Source organism: Hippocampus zosterae, chromosome 17 (assembly GCF_025434085.1).
Source record: "Hippocampus zosterae strain Florida chromosome 17, ASM2543408v3, whole genome shotgun sequence".
Lineage (NCBI taxonomy): Eukaryota > Metazoa > Chordata > Actinopteri > Syngnathiformes > Syngnathidae > Hippocampus > Hippocampus zosterae.
In genome coordinates this window covers 3,304,682-3,324,841 of record NC_067467.1, presented here as the reverse complement: position 1 = coordinate 3,324,841, position 20,160 = coordinate 3,304,682, and the positions used below count along the sequence as shown (strand labels likewise).

The following is a 20,160-nucleotide window of genomic DNA, read 5'->3' as shown; positions in this document are numbered from 1 at the left end:
TACGACAATGGAGGTTCGAAACTGTTGAGAAGATTAGTCAATCATTGTTTTGTGGTTTTTACAACATATTTGTTTTATGCAACATGCCAACTTCATTCGATTCGGGTTTTGTCCTTCCACACTTCGAAAGCTGAAGACAACGTGAGAGGAGAAGGCAACTTTCTCGGTCGAATTTTGGACATGGGCCGACTCGAAAGTGAAACCAAGAGGCGGGGAAGTGACGAGAAATGCCATTAGCTGCGTTTGTTTGCGAAGGCTGAGCAGCTTTCACTATCCAAACAATACACATTAAGTTAATTAGTGGCAATAAATTGCAAAAGCGGTGTGATAAGTGGCATTTCTGACGGATGGGCGCAACAGAGGAAAAAAAAAAAAAAACGCCGACGGGATTTAATATGTCACCGGAGATGCGAAACGCTTTGAAGCGACTGTGAAATGAAAAGAGAAAGCTTCAATTAAAAGTGTAAAGAAACGAGACGGACAAAGGTCTTTGAAAGGGAGAGCGGTGGTCGGGTGGTGGTGGTGTGGGGTGCGGGGGGTTAATCATCTCAGAGGGGGGACATTAGAGGACAGAGAGGTCCCTTGGGTGGGCGGGGGGTTAGGGGGGGGGGATGAGAAAATGAGGTGAAGAAATCGAATAGCTGCAAGGAGGAAGGGGGGAGGAAGGGCAAAACAAGGGTGGGCATCACAAAACAAGCCTGGCTGATGAGAGCAGTGCCAAGGTTTGATGATCATTAATTGCGATGTTTAATTAATCTGGTTGGAGACACAAAAAAACACAAAATGAAGCGAAGCAACATCGGTGACCACACCCGCGAGGGTGCGGAACGAGCAAATTCCTGAAACAAAACAAAAAATTTGGGGCGGGGGGGGCGTCAACTTGTAAGTGAACCACATTTGAAATCCGGCCGCTGACCTTTCGTGAAAGTAAATCGGGTCATCAAAATAAAGGAGCAAGGCCGGCGTTTAGCTTCCTGAACTTGGCTCCTCCATAGAATGAGATCAAATTTAGATACAAAGACAGAATCTCGACCAGGTAATTACTTTTCCGATAGCAAGCGTTTGTTTGCAAAATGAGAAGCGGTGGTGTCCCGGGGGCTTACTTGCGATTTATTTCAAGGTCACATTTTAATTACACCTAATGAGATTGAGTGCGCTGGAACAGCTGTGCTCCGGGCTAAGCAAACCTGCTCACCAAAAATTGCTGAAGGACTCAAACTTGTTGATTCGCCCGTCGGAATCCATCTCTGAATTTATGAACGAAGGCAGGTTTCATCAATAAAAAGTAGATGGAAATGAAAATGCTTGCGCATGCATTCCGCCATGAATATTCCCAAACGGAAGGATACTTGGCTAATTATGAAGTTAATGAGATGGACGCTCATAACGAAATATTTATGACTTTTCACGGGGCCTTACGAGCGGCGATCCAAATCGTCTGCATCTTTAATTTGTTTGCTAATATTACGTGCAAATACGTCAAGTGGTCTCGGCACTCGCCTTGCTTTCATTAGGTCGGCTTTGCAAATGAATCTCACGAACGTGCAACTTTACGAGACTGCAAACCATACGAGTAGCGGAAGGTGTGTCACACGGGAGGACTACGCGGTTAAGCACTCGGGATAAACTTTTTTTAATACTGTGCGAAATTGAGTTTCGTCCACTGTTTTGAGACTGGAATCATTTTGGCCGATTTCCTTGGAAAAAAACATCACAGCAATGTGATTTGATGACGCAATGTTGGATTTTAGGCGGCGATCCATCTCCGACGATACGGCATCTGCATCTTTATGCAGTCGTGCTGACTGTAAATAAATAATTGACTTTACCCGCTTCCGCCGACAGCTCAGTGGCTGACGTTCTCTCACCGAGTCAATCTTACCCTCTTCATTTCAGAGCGAATTGTTTGTTTGACCATTCCCTTGACACCTTTCCGCTATAGGTCACAAACAGAGGCTCCCCCGCTCGTAATAATAAAAGATTGAACGTGTGGCCGCACAAGTTAAGTACTGTTCGCGATTGATCCACGCGCGGAGGGCTGCGTCACCGAAGGCGGACGACGGCGCGGGGGCTCAACAAGCTCAAATATCAGCCGCAGTGATAAAAATGGAAGAAGACCAACAAAGCACGGCAAACGGGGGTCACCTTCATAATCCGAGCGTTGAGAAGATCTCGCGTTGGGCAAATGCTACTCTTCGCCGTGGAAAAAAAAAAAAGATCTAATCTCGACTGTGTCTTTTAATTGCGTAAAAATGTGATTCCACTTTATCTCCAATCACAAAGTGACCCTTGAAAAGAAGCTTTGAGGGAAAAGGCACACTTGATATCTCCCAAATGTCGGAACGTGTGTTTTGGTGCAAACAGTTATAAAAGGGTATGCCGACATGTGCAATTGCATTATCTCCCGCGTGTGTGTCTGTTTTATTTTATTTTTTTGCTTGAGTTAAAATAATTTTTTGGCTTTTTTTTTAAATGCATATCGCAAAATTCTTGATTCGAACAGGGGTGTGCAGACTTTTTGTAGCCGTTGAATGAAAGAGGCAGACATGACATGACATGATATGACATGACATGACATGACATGACATGACATGACATGACATGACATGACATGACATGACATGACATGAGATGAGATGACATGAGATGACATGAGATGAGATGAGATGAGATGAGATGAGATGAGATGAGATGAGATGAGATGAGATGAGATGAGATGAGATGAGATGAGATGAGATGAGATGAGATGAGATGAGATGAGATGAGATGAGATGAGATGAGATGAGATGAGATGAGATGAGATGAGATGAGATGAGATGAGATGAGATGAGATGAGATGAGATGAGATATCCTTTATTTGTCCCACAATGGGGAAATTGATGTTATCAGAACCGGTATGGCGAAGTCTCATTCGGTATTTCAGAGACAGCTGAAGACTCAGATGGTCTGTTTAATCCTCGCTGACTTGGCCTGCGGGCCCTCCTGCCCAGCTTTCATCTGCAGCCGCTCGATGAAAACACACAAACAAAATGCCATACTCATATATAAAGGTGCTGGCCGCCATCTGTCCATCTTCCCTTGACTGCTTCATTCAACGTGATATTTTCCCGTTTTTACCTGATAGACTACAACTCCAAAACCATCCCCCTGCCTTGGTTGCACATTCATCTCGATTCACCACCACTCATTTCATGGCCTCACTCGTCGCCACCGCTCATCTCACACGCGCCGGTTTCCCGCCGCTGCGTTCCAACGGCGTCACGAATGTCATTCCGTACAACAACGCGCACCCTTGTTCCTTCAGCGGCCTCGATTTTAACCCAGTGCCCCTCTTCCGTCGCCTCCTGTGTCCCTTTCTCTTTTCCCCAACAGCCAAAATAGCCACAATGGCAATGAACAGCATCCTCAACGCTGACAACATCAAGAAAGCACTCGATGCATTTGCGGGTAAATCACAAAACTGAACAAACAGTGGTCCACACATCTTACAAGTTCTTCAACTCGCAAGGCGTGATTTGTTGACTGTGCTTGTGTGTTCAGTGGCCGACTCTTTTGACCATAAGAGTTTTTTTGACATGATTGGCCTGAAGAACAAGTCTCCCGACGACGTGAAGAAGGTCTTCACGGTGCTGGACGCCGACAACAGCGGCTATATTGAAGAGGAGGAGCTCAAGTAAGACGACGCAGAACATGCCAACAAAGCGTAGCAGAAATGAAGCCTGATTTTTCGTTCCGCCGCCAATATTTACACCCCCCCCTTCTTATCCGCTCAGATTCGTCCTGAAGGGCTTTGCCAAAGATGGCAGGGACCTGACGGATAAGGAAACCCAAATATTTTTACGCGCAGCTGACAAGGATGGAGACGGCAAGATTGGAGTCGAAGGTAAATCACGACAAATGAGATGGATTAGGGGGTGTCATAGGGGGGGGGGGGGTATTCTAGCTGGATATAATAGAAGTAGAAATCATCAAAATGATCGTACATGTTTCCAAATAAAGTTTTACACTCTTCATATGAAGATTCGCAATGTCACGTGTCGCAATGGCACGTTGCGAAAAAAGACACTGAATACTCCCCCCCCCCCACTCCCCCCCTTTCTCTTTCAGAGTTTATCGCCCTCGTGAAAGAATAGGCACCTGTGAAGATTGAATTGACCCGAAAAGACCTCCTGACCATCGCCGCATTCCTAACCCTACGGCCTCCTCCATCCTCCTTTTGACTGCACAATGAACCTCCAAGACCCAAACACAAACGGCCTCGCGTCCGCACACGCATGCACGCGCGCACTCACACGCGCACACTTCTGTGATGCGCATTCAATCCATCGTCTCCTTTTTCCCACCAACTATTCTTGTTTGCGCTTATGTAGAGAGAATAAAAAACACGCCCGCAGGGACTAGACCTTGCATTATAAAGCAAAGTAGATACGTGAAGAGATAACAAGCGAGACCTATTTCCCCCCCTCTGTGCTTCATCTTTCTTAGCATTTTAATTTTCCCGGCCGTTTTTTTTTTTTTTTTTTTTTGCGCCCAGCCCTAAAAATGAACATTGGATTCAGCCATCCATCTAGTAATGAGATGTATTATTGTCATGCCGTAAGAAGAAAGTGGTAAAGCTGTGAATGAAAAATAAATATGAATTAAATGAAGACAAATGTGACTTTTCTGTTTGCCTAATCATTGGATGTGATTTTACCCCGTTCTTTTCTTTTTTTTTTCCTCATTGAGACCAAGTGGAAAGCAACGTCATAAAGTATAACGCGATGCACTTCAAAGAGCCGTTGAAGGCCGCCACATAAAAACCAACCCATAATATTATCAAATGTACCAGAGGTGCGGGGCTAATTTAACAGAACCGTACTTTGAAGCCATTAGCACAATTGGATTCACACTGAGGTTCAAATTGGGTTAAGCATCCCCAACGGAAAAGCCAAATAGACAATGTGGGATCTTCTTTTGTAGGCCAATTTACTGCCTGAGCAAATAAACGGAGAGCCCGGGTCGTATCGAGACGAGCTGCACGGAAACGGTTTGATTGACACGGTGGCGTCACCAGAGGAAGACAACACAAAATGATACAAATGTTCAAACGGCCCTTCAATGAACAACCCGTTTATTGGGAAATGGTCACATTTCATTTTTTGTCATGACAAATTAATTGTCGATTGTGCAATTATAACGCAATTATTGGAGATATTTAAGATGGCAAATGATGTCTCCGAGGCGTCATTAACTTTGAGCGCGGCTTTGATTTTCCAATTTCTGCTCGGTTGAGAACATTAGGCTGGTGAAGAAACCCGAAGCGGCGCCATGGCGCAACGGTATTGAAACACTAAAGAGAACGCTGACAACTACTTGGCGACAAGCGCGGAGACTATTGACTGGAATTTGAGGGCTCGCCATTTTTAACACCATAAAGATAACACCCAACATTTTTTGTTGTTGTTGAGATTTGTAATCCAGCCCAAAATTGGGAAACACATTTGAAGTGTATGGACGTTACTCTAACTTTATTGTCGGGAATGTGGTTCACATTTACTTACCCATTAGTACACAGTAATCAAAAGAAATGGAAGTACAAGAGTGGAAACAAAGTTCTCACAGTATTGAAGAATTCCAGAATAGAATAAATCTGGATAATGAAACATTCGACAATATTTGTGCATGCAAATGCTTCATGTTTTTTTTTCCCTTCTGCTTTCTTCGCTCCAAATTTTGCTGCGGCAGATTGCACATTTCTCCATTGTGAGACAGATAAAAGGTATCTCATCTTATTTGAACAAAACATCAACACTTGAACAGAGTGTAGATCGAAGAATATATTTACATTGAAGTATGAACAGGTGTCAAATCGACGTCGACATCGACGGTAGTTCATTATTCTGTAAACTAAATGGCATTAGCGATAGAGACGAGGCGCCGATCTGTCATTGGTGGATGTGGGCTTCAACTTAACTGTTGCAAATGGGTTTGTGCCCCTTCAAGATAGAGAGAAGAAAGGAGAAGCGTTAAAGCAGCAGCACTGGGGGCTCCTACTTACATGTACGACTTTTTTTTAAACCCTTAAGATGAGCCAATGTAGTTTTGTTGCTTGAAATGAAATTGTTTTTAAGACAAACACATTCAGAGCAGCGCCTTCAAGATTTATGCATGGTGAATCTCTCTGATGAGGAACCTGTGCAGAGTTTTTTTTTTCTTACCTCGGAAAGAGTTCCGGTCTTGATCCGTGTGGCTGGGAGCGCTGTAGAAAAAAAAAAAAAAATGGTGAGTGAGTGAAAAAACGTGCACTTTCACTGGGTGGAGGGAGTGGGGAGTTTGAGCCAACTGACTTCTTGACCGGCTCACTTCAACCTTTTGCACATTGCTTGTACAAAGGTTGTGTCTCAACTCAACTGTATTTATAGCGCGCTTTAAAACAACCGCCGCTGTCAACAAAGTGCTGTACGTGAAGCAAAAAGAATCCATAAATAAAAGAAGAAAACAAGAAATGAAGAACGAAGACACGTACACGGCAAAACGAAAAATCAAGTCCACGCCGAGGCAAAAGCCAAAGAATAAAAATGAGTTCCATGCCGAGTTTTAAAGATGGGCAGCGAGGGGGGTCATGTCGCACGCGCACAAACATGCACATTCCCACACAACTCCATGTCTTGAAAGTACTAAAAATGTCATTCTGATCTAATGGTACACACACACACACACACACAGGTCCTCACTCATACACTGTCAGCAGCTGGAGCTTCCACCCTGCATCCACCAGAAAGAGGGATGTGGTGACATGGAGAAAAGCACTTTACCACAGTGCCCCTGCTGGACAAAGGAGCACATTGCAACAAAAGCCTTGACAAAGCAAAATTTGACCCCTTTGGCCATTTCTGCTGGCCTCAACACCAAATCACGTTCGAGGACCTACATTGACATCAACTTCAAATACATGCAATAATTTATTGTTCGATCCCGTACCTTTTTTTCAGGATTCGACTCCGTTGTCTTGTCCGATGCGCCGGTTTGAATTTGAGAGGATTTCTTTGAAGATTGCGATAGCAGAGGCGGAGGCGGCGGAGGTGGCGTGTTTCTTCCTGGCGCGTCCATGCGGCTGCTCACACTGCTGTTGTTTCTTGCCCGGGGAGTGGAACTACTGAAAAGATGTTAAATATAAAGGGTAAGCTAATTTACAAGACATTCCTGATTTCAACAGCGCTGAAAATAGAAGTCGAAAAGTGGGCAAGAAGTTCCCATACCAACCCCATGCTAGCCGTCCATAATGAGTGTTTTTAGTTAAGCGTTTGGAGTGGTGTTCCTCAAGGCGTTGGGTCACCCAAATATCTTAAATGGCTCATGTTATTACTCCAGCCCTGATTATTGGTTCCAAAGAAAAAAATGAGGATGGCCTGGAGGAAAGCAGTCGACTTAATCCGTATGGAAGAAACTCTTCAGTCAACAGGGGGTGTGGCTACATATGTTCATAATTCATAACAAAAAGATCCATCAAGATCAGTTATAGAAGTAATAGACGAAAAAGAGTTCCAGGGCTCTCTCTCTCTCTGTAAGAACAATACTTTGAGCACTCACTAATGCCCTTGATTATCCTCAAAGTTTTATTATATCCGGTCACGTTTCAACTTGTAATGGATTGATACGGACAGATCAAAGTTGGTCCATCTGACACTCTCCAAGTGATTAAAAAAAGATTCCCATTTGACTGAGGCTAATGAGGCTGAATTTCCCCGCAGATGAGGAGGCTGCAACATGAATTCTAAATGGAAATCTTGCAACCATCGATGAAATCTGTTGTTGGCGTTTTTTTTTTTTAATTAAAACTAAAGAATTCCACATTCGGGTTTTTTTCTCCAGCATATGTGTGTTTACCCGATGTCAGCTGGCAAACGAAGGTCGTCCACTTCTTCCACATAGGAGGCCGGGAACCACCCTTGACTGAAAGTAGAAGAAAGAATATTGGTGTTGATGGTGTGGCTGAGACTGTTGATGAACTAAAAAAAAAATAACGGAGACACACAGTTTGTCCACAAAATAGATATTTTAAAAAAAATAGTATTGGGTCCTGAAAGCATCCCCCACTAGCCCCCTCAAAAATCCTTGGCCATTCAACCCAAAAGAGGTTCTGAATTCCCTACATGTGCCACAAGATGGCGGTAAAGCACTACGTTTTATACAAATGGGCAATGGCCCGTCCAAACAAAGATTGCACCAAACCCCAACATAGTTCCTTGGCACCAAGACACCAAAAGAAGGTGCTAAGGCAACACTTTTAATATTAAACAGGGCTCACAAACCGCAATCTGTGAGTTTTACAGCAAATATCAAAGGACAGGTTAAAAACAACACAAATCCACGAACAGGTGAATTAAAAAATAAAGGGAATCCTGCTGGATAAGGCTCAAAAAGGTAACCATAAGATGAGTAACGCTTCCCAATAGGATGCAGTGCAAAACTTCAAACCGCTGTAATGACAATGACAACAGATTTGCGTCGGATTTGAAATGAAAATGATTCCCGCATCTCATTCGATCGCATAGCTGCACTTCACACTCACCGCGAATTGTTACCAGCTGCACGGCCATACAACCAGCCGTTTTTCGGCTGCTGGACCAGCACGGTAATCATCTCTCCCCTGTCAAAGTGCAGCAGGGTTGGATTGGAGCCAAGCGGCTGATGGGCCACCCGGGCCCTCGTGGATCTTCCCGCACCGCCCGCCGATTCAGATGTAGAGCGATATATGCTTCCCTGGGGAGACGGAGCTGGAAAGATCAAGAATCAAGCACGCCGCTGAGGATATTTGCTGCTGAAATTGATGTCGATCCAGGCTCTGCACCTGAACCATCGAACCATACGTTTACTAACTTTAATACACTTATATCGAAAGTAGATCTAGTTTTCTGGAAAGAACTCCAAAAAAGTTCTCACCTCTTGATGGGACGTTGCCAAGAGGCTGCTCGTCTCTGTTCTTCCAGTTCTCCTGTCTTGCCTGTGCCTGCGTGAGCAAGAAGAGAAACATTCAAGACAACGCTCGCGGCCCGCCAAATGTTTATCATCAGTCGTCATTTCAATGTTTCAAGACAAGACAAAACATTGTCGTTGCAATCTGAGGTTTTTCACCGTGCCAGATATATTCTGAGAGATTATTCATGCCACTAGAGGGCGTTACAACAGCAAAAATAAACCAATCGATCCCCTCTGTCAGTGCTTCAATGACCAGAAATGATGTGAGAGGGTTTTTTTTTTCTTCCTCAGCTCCATCTTAGGAACACAATCAGGTCGCAAACATGTCACGAATCCTCAACCTTGCTTGATCATCTCATCTCACGAACTCACAGAGCTCTCCGGGCCGGGCGGCCGTACGGCATCCCGTCCTCTGGTAGCGTTGACCTCTTCTCTCCAGGAGTCAGCTTTCTGCTGGAGCGCAGCTCCATTCTAGCACACAAAAGCCAGCATGAGAACAGCGCCGGGCGAACACATTTGCATGAAGAGCGCAGATGTCCAAAAGAGTGGACAAGTATCATTGCTGCTCGGAACATGACCTCACCAACCCCGTAAATGAGGGTAATTAGTTCTCGCTTATTGCTTTTGCCCTTTGAAGCATGGAGCAGTTTCCCCTACGGATGATTGGACTTGGAGATACAATTATTTCAGATAGGAACAAAGGTGCAATGATGTTTCTGTTATACTTGAGAGTTGTCATTAGTTCAGGAATGTAAGTGTAAACGGCCATTTTATCTGAGACGTATTCTACCTATTTTCCCATCTTTCAAACAAACAACCCCATTATGATCACCGCACTTTTAAACATGTCGTTAGTTCTGTATTAGCCACACCGGACCAGAGGAGGTGCCGATTCGACTTGTCAGTTTGACGGGGCTGGGAAGAGATGAAAAGAAAAAACAGGAAGTGGAAAACAGGCGACCTTTCCTCCAGCCTGCTCAAGATGCTGAATCACCCGTCATCTTCTAATCTCCCGCTCTGTGGTTAACCCTCGTTATAAAAGAGGCAAATGTCCCCCACAGAGACGAATAGTAGCTCACACGATCGTGAGACATGTATTGAGAATTCTCTTTGGAGCGCATCCTTGTTAGTCTTCCTGACACTCACTGAAATGAGTTACATGATCATCCCGAGGCAAAGCCATTCCGTACCGGTAGTCACTAAGCCTAAAAGTACAAGTCATAAAATCATGTCTTCATGAAAAAACTATTTTGAAGCGAGACGCGTACCTTATTCATAAGGCCGGAGATGGACCGGATCAGGCCGCAGTGTTTCTCAGCCAGGAAGCGATATCTTCTCTCTTCCTCTTTGAGAGCCTCGCTATGACTTTCCCGAAGGAACCGCAGATGCTCAGCGGCCTCCTGACCAGACACATGGTTGACAAGAAAAACAAAGCAGACCTAAGTAAAAACCGGACTGGCCTCCAGCGGGCAGGTCTAAAATGTGTCCCCCACCATAAATGGATCAGTACAGTAGCGGTATTTAACACGGTGACAAACCTGGTTAGCTCCTCGCCTTAGCTGTCTCTCCATAACCGCTGACTGACTAAAGACACTCATCTCATATTGTTCTCTGCTGCCCTGTCAGACACAGAGATCCATTCATCCACTTGACGATCATCGCCATCTCAACAATGGAAAGACGGCGGGTGACTTTCTCCAAGCATTTTCATTTCCGAAGATGCCACGACACGAGTCTCACTCACGGATATGTAATCCTGGTCCAGTCTAACGTTATTGTCCATTTCGTGAAGAATGTCCTCCGTGAACCAACGGAACTGCGATGACACACACACACACACACTTTAGAATGAAAAACTTGTGAGGACTGGCCTAAATGTCCTCACTTGTCACAAATGTCCTCACTACGTTGGTCTTATAATCACAGTGGTCCTCACAAGAATAGTCATACAAACACACACACACACACACGTACACACAGTACGCAGTGAATGTTGACATGCAACAAAACCCTCGCCATCATTTCACAATCGTCTCCAAAACTTTGTGAAAAAGAGAGAGGAATGAATCATGTCACTTACTACTCCTTCGAGCTCCAAGGTGAGTTTCTTTTGGCTCTCGGCAATCTGAATCAGAACATCTCCTTCGAGAAAAGTGCAAAACATCATGTCCAAAATTGTGACATTCACATGTTATTAATCATACGCAAAAAGAAAAGAAAATTAAAAAAAAAGCTCCTAGTTTGGCATGCTTCCTCTTACCTATGGAACGTGAGGACATGGTGTGGAAGGCCTGCTCGCCCATCTGTGAAAGTGCAGTGAAGTAAGCCTCGCTTTTTACAGCCAGAGCTGAAAAACACGTATCATGTGAAATTAATTACCTTTCCCAGCAATGGCAGAAGTTGGAAAGCAGAGGAGTTCATGTGAATAAATATTTCGATATTTTAGAAGAAATAAGACATCTGCCTCACTTGTGCTTGCTGGAATATTTATCATGTATTTCTCTTCCCCCCGCCCCCACTTGAGTAGTACAGCTTTTTGACATATAATTTTTTTTCTCTTCCCTGTCAGGGGCAAGAAATGTCGCTGTTGATTCTTGTTAACAGAATAATAACAAGTCCACACGCCCCTGGATACATGCCCGGCAATAGCAAACACAACAGCGCTACAAAAGCCCCAACAAATATGGACTTTGGAATGAGGTTTCCTGAAACAGCCGTGACAGTTTGTTTAGTTTACAGCACTAATAAACGAAGGGGTGTGAACAGCACACAGAAAGAGGACACAGGAAGTGAGTGAGAAATTCAAACTTGACCCCCCGCCCAAGACCCCCTTTCACACGAGTTCTCTTTTGCCTTCTTCGTCTTACCTTGGAAAGCTCGCACATAGCTGTGGCCCAGTGACACGAGTTTTTGCAGGCCAGGGTTGAACTCTTCCATCAAGTTCTGTCAAAAAAAATATGACAAATAAGAAACATGAAGATCTTGATTGTTGAGTGACAACGTTTTGTATGGAGTCACATCGAGACGACAATTTCATGATTTTTCTTCTCGGGGGGGGTGAAGCTGAAAATTCTTAAAATGAGTTCAAATTATGATTTTTTTTTTTTGTCAGTTTATGCTAACGGTTCTGTTGATGGAGGCGCGGGCACCCGCAGCGGCTCCTCTCTCTCCCCTTTGGTTGAGAGGAAAGAAATTTCACCTGCGCTTTGTGTCATACATAGATCACATTTGACAGTCAAGTTAACTTGAAACTTAAGAACTTTTCAACGACAAAAAGCTACTTACCGAGTAAATCCCCAACGTTGATCGATGTAGCTGCTCATTATTCATCGCAGACATGTTTAATATCCCCCCCTCCTTGTGCGACTGTCAATGAAATCCCTTGAGAGCATCCGAGTCTTAACTCATCCAGGCCGCAAAGTTGAATGGAGCGGACAGAGCAAGCGCAGGAAGGCTGCTCGGGTTGTTGATAATAGACTCGGCTGCGACTTGAGTACCGCGCGGTAAATAATTAAACGCTATCCAGCCATAAAACGCAACGGCATATCCTGTAAAGCGTGACTTAGTATTTGCTGTAACGTGAGGAATTAAACACTGGGATAGATTCGTGTGTGTGTGTGTGTGTGTGTGTGTGTGTCCATATCCTATATGCAAGGTGTGCTCTGTGTGGTACCAATGAAACGATTTTCAAAGCCAATAAATGCGCAAATAAACAGGCGTTTGCACCCTTCGAGGCAGACGTGCGAACCACTTCCCCATCCAAGCTAGTGACAAGTTATTGTTTTTGTTAATCTGACTTAAGCGGAGCCAATTTGTCACAGAAGCTCATGTATTTTGGTGCAGAGTTGGTCTTCAAAACAAACACTTAAACAGAGCAGATTTTTTATATAAAAGTCTGAACTCAGGTGCGTTGAAGATCTCATTAAAAATGTTCGGCTTTCCCATATTATGACACGGCTTATTCCCGCATCTCTAATGGCTCAATATAATCTATCGTCATTAGAGCAACACCGTGCTGATGAGTAATGACGCGTTCAACTCAAAAGAGGAAACGAGGAAGGAAAATGCGGAAGCTTTGATGACTGAATTCATTATTTATGGTTTCATAAATTATAGGCGGCGGTTTGTCAGACTCAGATGGCGCTGTTGGCTCGTACACTAGGTGGCATTAAAACCCAACTGGAAACACGAGAAGAATTTTAAGCAGCATTCTAATAAAAAAAAGGCTGCCTAACATCCTTTCACTTGTCAGTACTTTTAATTGACGAGCTCAAAGAGAATGATCATTAACAAATCATCATGCTTTATGGCACAGCAAGCGAAATCATAAAAACAGAATCGAGTTTCACAACAACAACAAAAATCGACGGCAAATTTATGCAGGACATGTTTGCATGAAAGAAACCCTATGAGCACTTCCACCAAGATAAACAAAACAAATTGAACACCAAAAAATGCCACAATCCAAGCTACAAATGTCAATGCTGAGCTGGATGAACGGAGATGTACGGTAAATTACCAACCATAGACCCCCTTGGTGCCTTTTCCCATCACTTCTAGAATCACGCACAGTGTATTGTGTTTACGAACTTTGCGCAAAACATTTCACGTGCTTCTCCCAGGCTAGTCTTTACAATCCAAAAGTTCAAATGTTCATCTTCCGACCCGCTTGATCCTCACTAGGGTCGCGGGGGGTGCTGGAGCCTATCCCAGCCGTCTTCGGGCAGTAGGCGGGGGACACCCTGAATCGGTTGCCAGCCAATCACAGGGCACACAAAGACGAACAACCATCCACGCTCACACTCACACCTATGGACAATTTAGAGCGTTCAATCACCCTGCCACGCATGTTTTTGGAATGTGGGAGGAAACCGGAGCACCCGGAGAAAACCCACGCAGGCCCGGGGAGAACATGCAAACTCCACACAGGGAGGCCGGAGCTGGAATCGAACCCGGTACCTCTGCACTGTGAAGCCCACGTGCTAACCACTGGACTACCGGGCCGCAGTTCAAATGTTGAAAATAACAATTACATTTGGAATTTGATTAAAAGCAATTAAATATTCCAACTTTAGTTTCTGTCTACATTAAGACCAGACATATTCAATCATCACTCATGTCATTTCAATATCGCACAGAAATATGCATAAAAGAATAGCTGGTGGAAATGCCAAGCTTTCGTAATCCATCTCTAATGGAGTACTTAGTCATCCCTGTTACTGTTCTAGTGTTCGAGCAAGCTATTTTCTGCTGCAGACATCTCCTCCGTACCGCATCCGTGCACGCAACTTGGAAACATCTTTGCTTTTTCCCTCTCTAAAAAATAAGCATCTATTCTATGAACCTTTATTCTGTTCATCCTGTCTCTTATTATAGCACGAAAATGTATTTTGACTATGATCGTGTGCTTGAATGTGTATGTATACATGTTTACGAGAAGATTAACACGTAACACTTCACTAATCACCAGGTCTGAATGGTGCAACACGCACAAAGACACACACCATGCACCACCGAGGTCATCATTCTACCATGTCCATTGCTCTCAAGCTGCTCCACTGGGAACCTTGAGCTTGATTTATAGCCATGCACATTTGCCCACACAGTATACTGTATACGCATGTAATGTGAAGATGAGCTACAAATGATGAGACACAGCGAGTGTGGGATATTACAGATATAACTCGGAAGGCTGCATGCAAGAAACCCATTTGTTGCAGTGAAGCAAAAGAAAAAAATCCTTAGCCTGCCCCTGCCGAGTTCAATTCCTGACTGTTTTTATCGATGGAGACACTGAATGAAGGGGGTTGGGGGGGGAGGGGGGGCTGGCTTATCAGAGGGCACTGTGTTCAGCTTTGAAGATGCATTTTATGTTGGACACAGTGTGGCGTCTAATTCCTCGTGAAAATCGCGCAGGGAAAAAGAACCTGATTTCTATCGCGCGTTGACAACAGCTGCAGATGTAACATGTGTTCTGTGAATTCTGCCTAGCAACAAGTGGTTGAGCCGAGGCAGGAGGACACTATCTTTGTTGATTTCAAATATCTTTCTTCTAATTCTATTTTTTTTCCTTCTCCTTTCATGATTTTCTTTACGTGTTATGTTACCTGTGCGTTTTGGAATATTTAAAAAAAAACATCTATCAGACAATTGCGTTATTCTAATTGTGTTGATTTAAAAAAAAACACAAAATTTTGCGAGTGCACATCAGTTAAAGAATACTGTGGGAATGTCGCACAGAGTTAAAACGCCTCCCTCACTTTGCCTTAATTGTTCTCTCCAAGCTGGATGATGTGCGAACGGCGAGGACATGCGCGTTGCGCACATGCACGGAGGAGGTGTAACACTAACACACTATACTCGGATGCTTTCCGTGGACTCCATGATAACTCCACCGAGGCGCTCTCAAGTCCTCGTCATCTACGCCGGCCCAGAAAAGTATCCCTAATTCTTTTTCGCTCCTTTTGTTCTCGATATCAAAACACAATCAAGTCGATGCTTTCTGCTGCGTTCAAGTACTCGTTCTTTTCTGAGGGACGCGGGGGATGTTATGATTAGATTTTTTTTGATTGTCGATCGTCTTCGCCGCCACCCTGAAGTTCATCGTGATCATTTTGGCCGCCGGCATGGTGGCCTTCATCGGCGCCGTTATCTGCATCATCGCGGCCGTCCACACCGGAACCACCAAGGCGGCTCGACGGCAGCCGGCAGCCGACAACCGCTCGCTGTACGCGACGCAGCCCCCCGCTACCAGAGGCTCGGCGGCCAGGGCTGGAACCTTGGGTGCTCTCCACGGTTCTGAAGTGCCCGGATCCGAGGCACCGACTTTTCACGTCGGGCTCGACGGTCTGGACGGGGTCACGGGACTGACCGGGCACGACCCAGCCGTCAGTCGCCTCATATGCACGCCGATCCCCGCCGGGGAGTGCAACCCGAAAAACTTTCAGCAACAAGCGGACGACCCGTCGTTATACGCGGGAGAAGACCGGGGCTACCTCCGCACCACCGCGGACGAGCTCCGGCAGACCGTCCTGCAGCAAAAGGAGCAAATACAAACGGACCAGCGGACCATCAGGGAGCTGACGAGCAAACTATTCGAGTGCGAGAAGGGGCTCAAGGGTCGGGGTGGCGTCCCCGACAGACGCGGAGGTGCTGTGGGCATATGGGGAGGCAAAAGCCCGGCAGAGGGGGCGCAAGCCGAGCGGGTGATGGTGCGGGACAGCGCCGCGTCTGCGCATGACCACGTGCTCACGCTACGGGCAGTGGATGAGCTGGAGCAGGCCATCAGTCAGCTCAAAGACCGCATAGAGAGACTGGAGGTATGTGCGGGGAAACAAATCACTCCCTATCCACACAGCTACACTCCACTGCGGAGGCGTAAATGAATCTCACTTTTGATTCGGGAGCGCTTGCGTGGCATGATTTTAAAGACAGGGGAGGGATTTCTCTCTCAAAACTGTTGAGAAAGACAATTGCTTGAGAATTTATATTTGATAACGTTTAAATGCTCATCGGGGATCATTCCAAAGGATGCGTTTTTCTCCTGGTGCATGCAGAGTGAGTTAGAGACAATTGAGCCTTTGGTGAATATTGGCAACAATCTTTTTTTTTTTTTTTTTTTGGTAAAGCCCAAGAATCAAGTCATTCATTTGAAAGAGAAGTAAAAAAAAATCTCCAAGCACAACTAGGATATTTCATGGGAATCATACTGGACAGAAAGGCTGATAGATATTTAGTGATAGGTGTAATCATACTGTAGTAATCCTTCCTAATGTGTTTGACAGCAACAGACTGTTTGGCAAGCGTGTTTCTGTAACGCTACTATGCCAAGAAAGCAGATTGCAGTTTAATTTTGAAATAAGAGGGATGAAAGGAAGGCCTGAGAGAAGAAAAAAAAAAGTGGGTGAGTGAGGTGGATGGATGGAAGGAGGGATGCTGATAAAGAGGTAGAAGAGGAAAAAAAGAGAACACCGCCATCAGCCAGAGGAAAAGGAGGAGGTGGGGGTTGTTATGAGCAGCGTAACATGAAACGTCCCTCTCATCTGACCAGATTCTGAAGATGTATAGCCTCTATTTTGGCCAAAGCAATATCATACATAATGTATGAGTTGGGTACAATTCCATCCCCGCGAGAGGCTCCGTTTTATTTAGCAGATTGCAAACCGTCGTTCCATGTTACGTCGAGCTAAACTAAAATAGTAGCATGTGATTTTTTTTCCCTCCCTCTTTTAAACGCTACAGAGTCATGTGTTCTAATGCTGCATTGTTTTCTTGCGGAGCCATCACCTGTATGTTTCAACTCAACAGCCTAGTCACGTTTCCATCAGTAGGTGCTCGGTCTAGCGGCGCACTGGCGTCGACGACAGATCGTGTAGATCGTGGGCAATTTGTGTCACGGACGATCCGAATGGATTGTTTCGCTGATGTGCAAAAACCAGCAAAACTTCACATAAACATATTCGAAGGCAGTCGGTCCTTATTTTTCAGGACAATTTGGATTTAGTATGCACAAGATTTTGTTTGGGGCATTTATTGAAACTGCGGCTCCGTAATGATCTGTGCTCCATACACGCACCGGAGAGCATTTAGTGCTTAACACATTCACGGGTTTGTGTCTCAGAAGTGAAGATGCAAGTATAATGATTTCTTTTCCCTCCAGAAAACTCTCAACGCGTAAACAAATACCTGCCTAAAGATCAACCTCAGGCTAAGTGATTGAGATGAAATATTGGAGAACAGATTCTTAGGCATCCGAAGACCCATAAGATGACGTGTGATAAGAATGTCCATCACTGCAATAGTCATGTTTATTTTCTATACTGCTAATTTGCTGTAAAATCAATCAGCGACATTTTGTCAGTATCCTCAGAAAAAAAAACACTGGTGTGAATTGTGCATCCTCTTAAACCAGAGCATGCTGTGTTCACTCGCATCAATTCCAGAGGCACCGCTTCTTACATAATGCTTGTCCCTTTGGGAACTGAATCAATGTTTCTATAGCTCGACCTTTATTCGTATCATCTTATGCAACACATGTAGAGTAAGCAAAGTGTACGCTGGCTAGGAATACTATAAACACCATGCCTAGGGTGTCAGTAAAAAGGGCATTGCTAGAGCGTGAAAGGCCACAAAAAAGATACACCAAAAAAAAAAAATCTTGCACTGTTAGTTTAGCAAAGTGTTGGAATACATCACCATTTTTAGCCCCCTTTCATTGGGGTACCAATCGCATGATATCCCTTTCTACATGTTGCGCCATACACACAACGATGTGCAAATGAATAGGCGATCAATTTGGTTCACTGAACCAAATTGTGGCAAACCGAAATGAACTGTACTGCCATATTTTTTTGGTATTCCACGACATGGTGTCATGCTATTCACGCTAACCTGACACACTTCATGTGACGATGCGAGCCGGATGAAAAAAAAATAATATTTTTTTCCATTCAAAAGTGTACCTTCTTTATCCTCCTCTGCAGGCCGACATCAATCTGTTTCCTCACAGCCAGACGGACATCAACAACTCTGCAGTTGTGCAGGACGGCGGGAAATCCTTTGGCCCAGAAAGGTGGGTTGGGCACAAAGCGGGTGCGGAAAGGCCCTGGAAGATGGAGGACTTGGAAGTGGAGCTTGAAAGGAAGGTGGAGCTGTTGGAGAACGAGAGAAAAGCCTTGAGGCTGGAAACCGAAAGACACCGACAGGAAATGGACCGGGGAATCAACAAGTTACGTGACCGACTCTCAGGACTGGAGGAAGGTCAATATGAACAGAGAGGTCAATAGAAAGCGCTTCTTACAGAATGCATTTGCATGCGTATGTCGGATGAAGTTATCGGGTTACTTTCAGCAAGCTTTTTGCATCCTTTGCTGTAAATCAATTATGTCACGCATAAAAAGATCAGGAAATGTCATCTCGGTGAAAAACAGGACAGATGTTTATAGTATGAAAAAAGAATTTTATTCTTTTTATCTCAATCTTTCTTTTTTGTTCTTGTCTGTTTTAGCTAATTACTTTCCGGAGGGCTACAGACTGTCTTTTCCATCGCGTACAAACTACATGTACGCGGTGGTGAAACACTCCATCCCAAAATTATGGGCCTTCACCTTTTGCCTTTGGCTCCGGCCTACGGAAGGAGGCATCGGAACACCCGTCTCTTACGCCGTTTCCGAGCAACCCAATGAACTGGTGCTGCTCCAAGGCCTGCGCACGCCCACTGAGCTGCTCATCAATGACAAGGTAGCGAGAATCAATCTAGAGGCATTGTTTAGTTTTTCAAGAAAAAACGGCTCGCCTGTTCAAATGCCACATTTTTGTGATGTAATAAATTCAAATGTGCTTCTGCTTGCTACCCGCTAGGTGGCCCGGCTACCTCTGAACTTTTCTCGAGGCAACTGGCAACACATATGTGTGACCTGGAACCAGAAAGGAGGCGACTGGCAGGCCTACCAGGGCGGAAGGTTGAGGGGAGGTGGCCACGGCCTGGCGGCTGGTCATGAAATTAGACCTGGAGGAGTGCTAGTCCTTGGTCAAGAGCAGGTAAATGTCTTGGGGCCGAGTGAATAGGTTGTAAGCGTGTTCAATAAGGTGAATTCAAGAGGAGGGATCTGAGTTCGTGATTGGAAACGTGTTTTTGGGGGTCAGCAAGGCTCTGAAATGTGCACTCCTTTTTTTTTGCACCTTAGGATTCCCTGGGTGGAGGCTTTGATTCAACTCAAGCTTTAGTTGGAGAATTGTCCCAGATGGGTCTTTGGGACCGAGTCCTGTCTGCGGACCAGGTGGCCAGCTTGGCTCGGTGTGGAACGGTGACCCAGGGCAGCGTGGCTCCTTGGACTGAGCGTGCAGTGGAGGTTTATGGTGGAGCCACCAAGTACCCTGGGGAGCCTTGTAGTAAACATAGCCGGAGCTCCAAGTGACAGATGGAGCGTTTGAGGAATAGGAAGGCGGAAAAGGGGGCAGAGAGGGGGAGGTGGGGGGTGAGTTTCAGCCTTTTGAAAAACAAAAAGTTAGTATTCCATCTGCGCTCGTTAGCATCGGTACTAAAAATCTTGTTGAAACAACTCTCGGTGGCAGTGATATTATGAGTGTTTAGGAAAGCAAGTATCTTTGCAGCCATTCCGCTCACAGGAAGTGGAAATGAAAGAGCCGGCAAAGTTGCTCTCCACTTTCAACAATACTTGTGTAGTCCGGGGGATTCGG

At 45.0% G+C, this 20,160-nt stretch overlaps 3 protein-coding genes across 5 annotated transcripts in view; 2 read left to right on the top strand and 1 right to left on the bottom strand.

The window, feature by feature from the left end:
* The window catches only part of pvalb6 (parvalbumin 6), an 18,982-nt gene extending 14,322 nt beyond the window's left edge, over positions 1–4,660 (top strand). Inside the window, exons 2-5 of the mRNA XM_052049268.1 lie at positions 3,373–3,447; positions 3,541–3,673; positions 3,774–3,883; positions 4,108–4,660. Coding sequence (XP_051905228.1) covers positions 3,387–3,447; positions 3,541–3,673; positions 3,774–3,883; positions 4,108–4,133 — 330 coding nt within the window. The 5' untranslated portion in view covers positions 3,373–3,386 and the 3' untranslated portion in view covers positions 4,134–4,660. The remainder of the gene's footprint in view (positions 1–3,372; positions 3,448–3,540; positions 3,674–3,773; positions 3,884–4,107) is intronic.
* baiap2l2a (BAR/IMD domain containing adaptor protein 2 like 2a) lies at positions 4,375–18,566 on the bottom strand. Of its 3 annotated transcripts, none has more exons than XM_052049255.1 (14): positions 18,423–18,566; positions 11,829–11,904; positions 11,222–11,308; positions 11,042–11,103; positions 10,706–10,777; positions 10,500–10,580; positions 10,230–10,361; positions 9,334–9,432; positions 8,926–8,992; positions 8,555–8,759; positions 7,870–7,935; positions 6,964–7,138; positions 6,201–6,241; positions 4,375–5,978 (listed from the first exon to the last, which is right to left on the bottom strand). In XM_052049255.1, exons 2-14 carry the CDS (start codon positions 11,896–11,898, stop codon positions 5,900–5,902), a joined length of 1,236 nt encoding a protein of 411 aa, XP_051905215.1. In that variant the 5' UTR covers positions 11,899–11,904; positions 18,423–18,566; the 3' UTR covers positions 4,375–5,899. The 3 variants fall into 3 exon arrangements, with proteins under 3 accessions (XP_051905215.1, XP_051905214.1, XP_051905213.1); XM_052049254.1 differs by lacking the exon at positions 18,423–18,566 and adding an exon at positions 12,247–12,463 and having other exon boundaries at positions 6,964–7,135; XM_052049253.1 differs by lacking the exon at positions 18,423–18,566 and adding an exon at positions 12,247–12,459.
* On the top strand, positions 15,265–20,160 carry cbx6b (chromobox homolog 6b). Its single transcript, XM_052049247.1, has 5 exons — positions 15,265–16,280; positions 18,444–18,738; positions 18,968–19,200; positions 19,321–19,500; positions 19,647–20,160. The coding sequence occupies exons 1-5, from the start codon at positions 15,588–15,590 to the stop codon at positions 19,875–19,877; spliced, it is 1,632 nt and encodes a 543-aa protein (XP_051905207.1). The 5' UTR covers positions 15,265–15,587; the 3' UTR covers positions 19,878–20,160.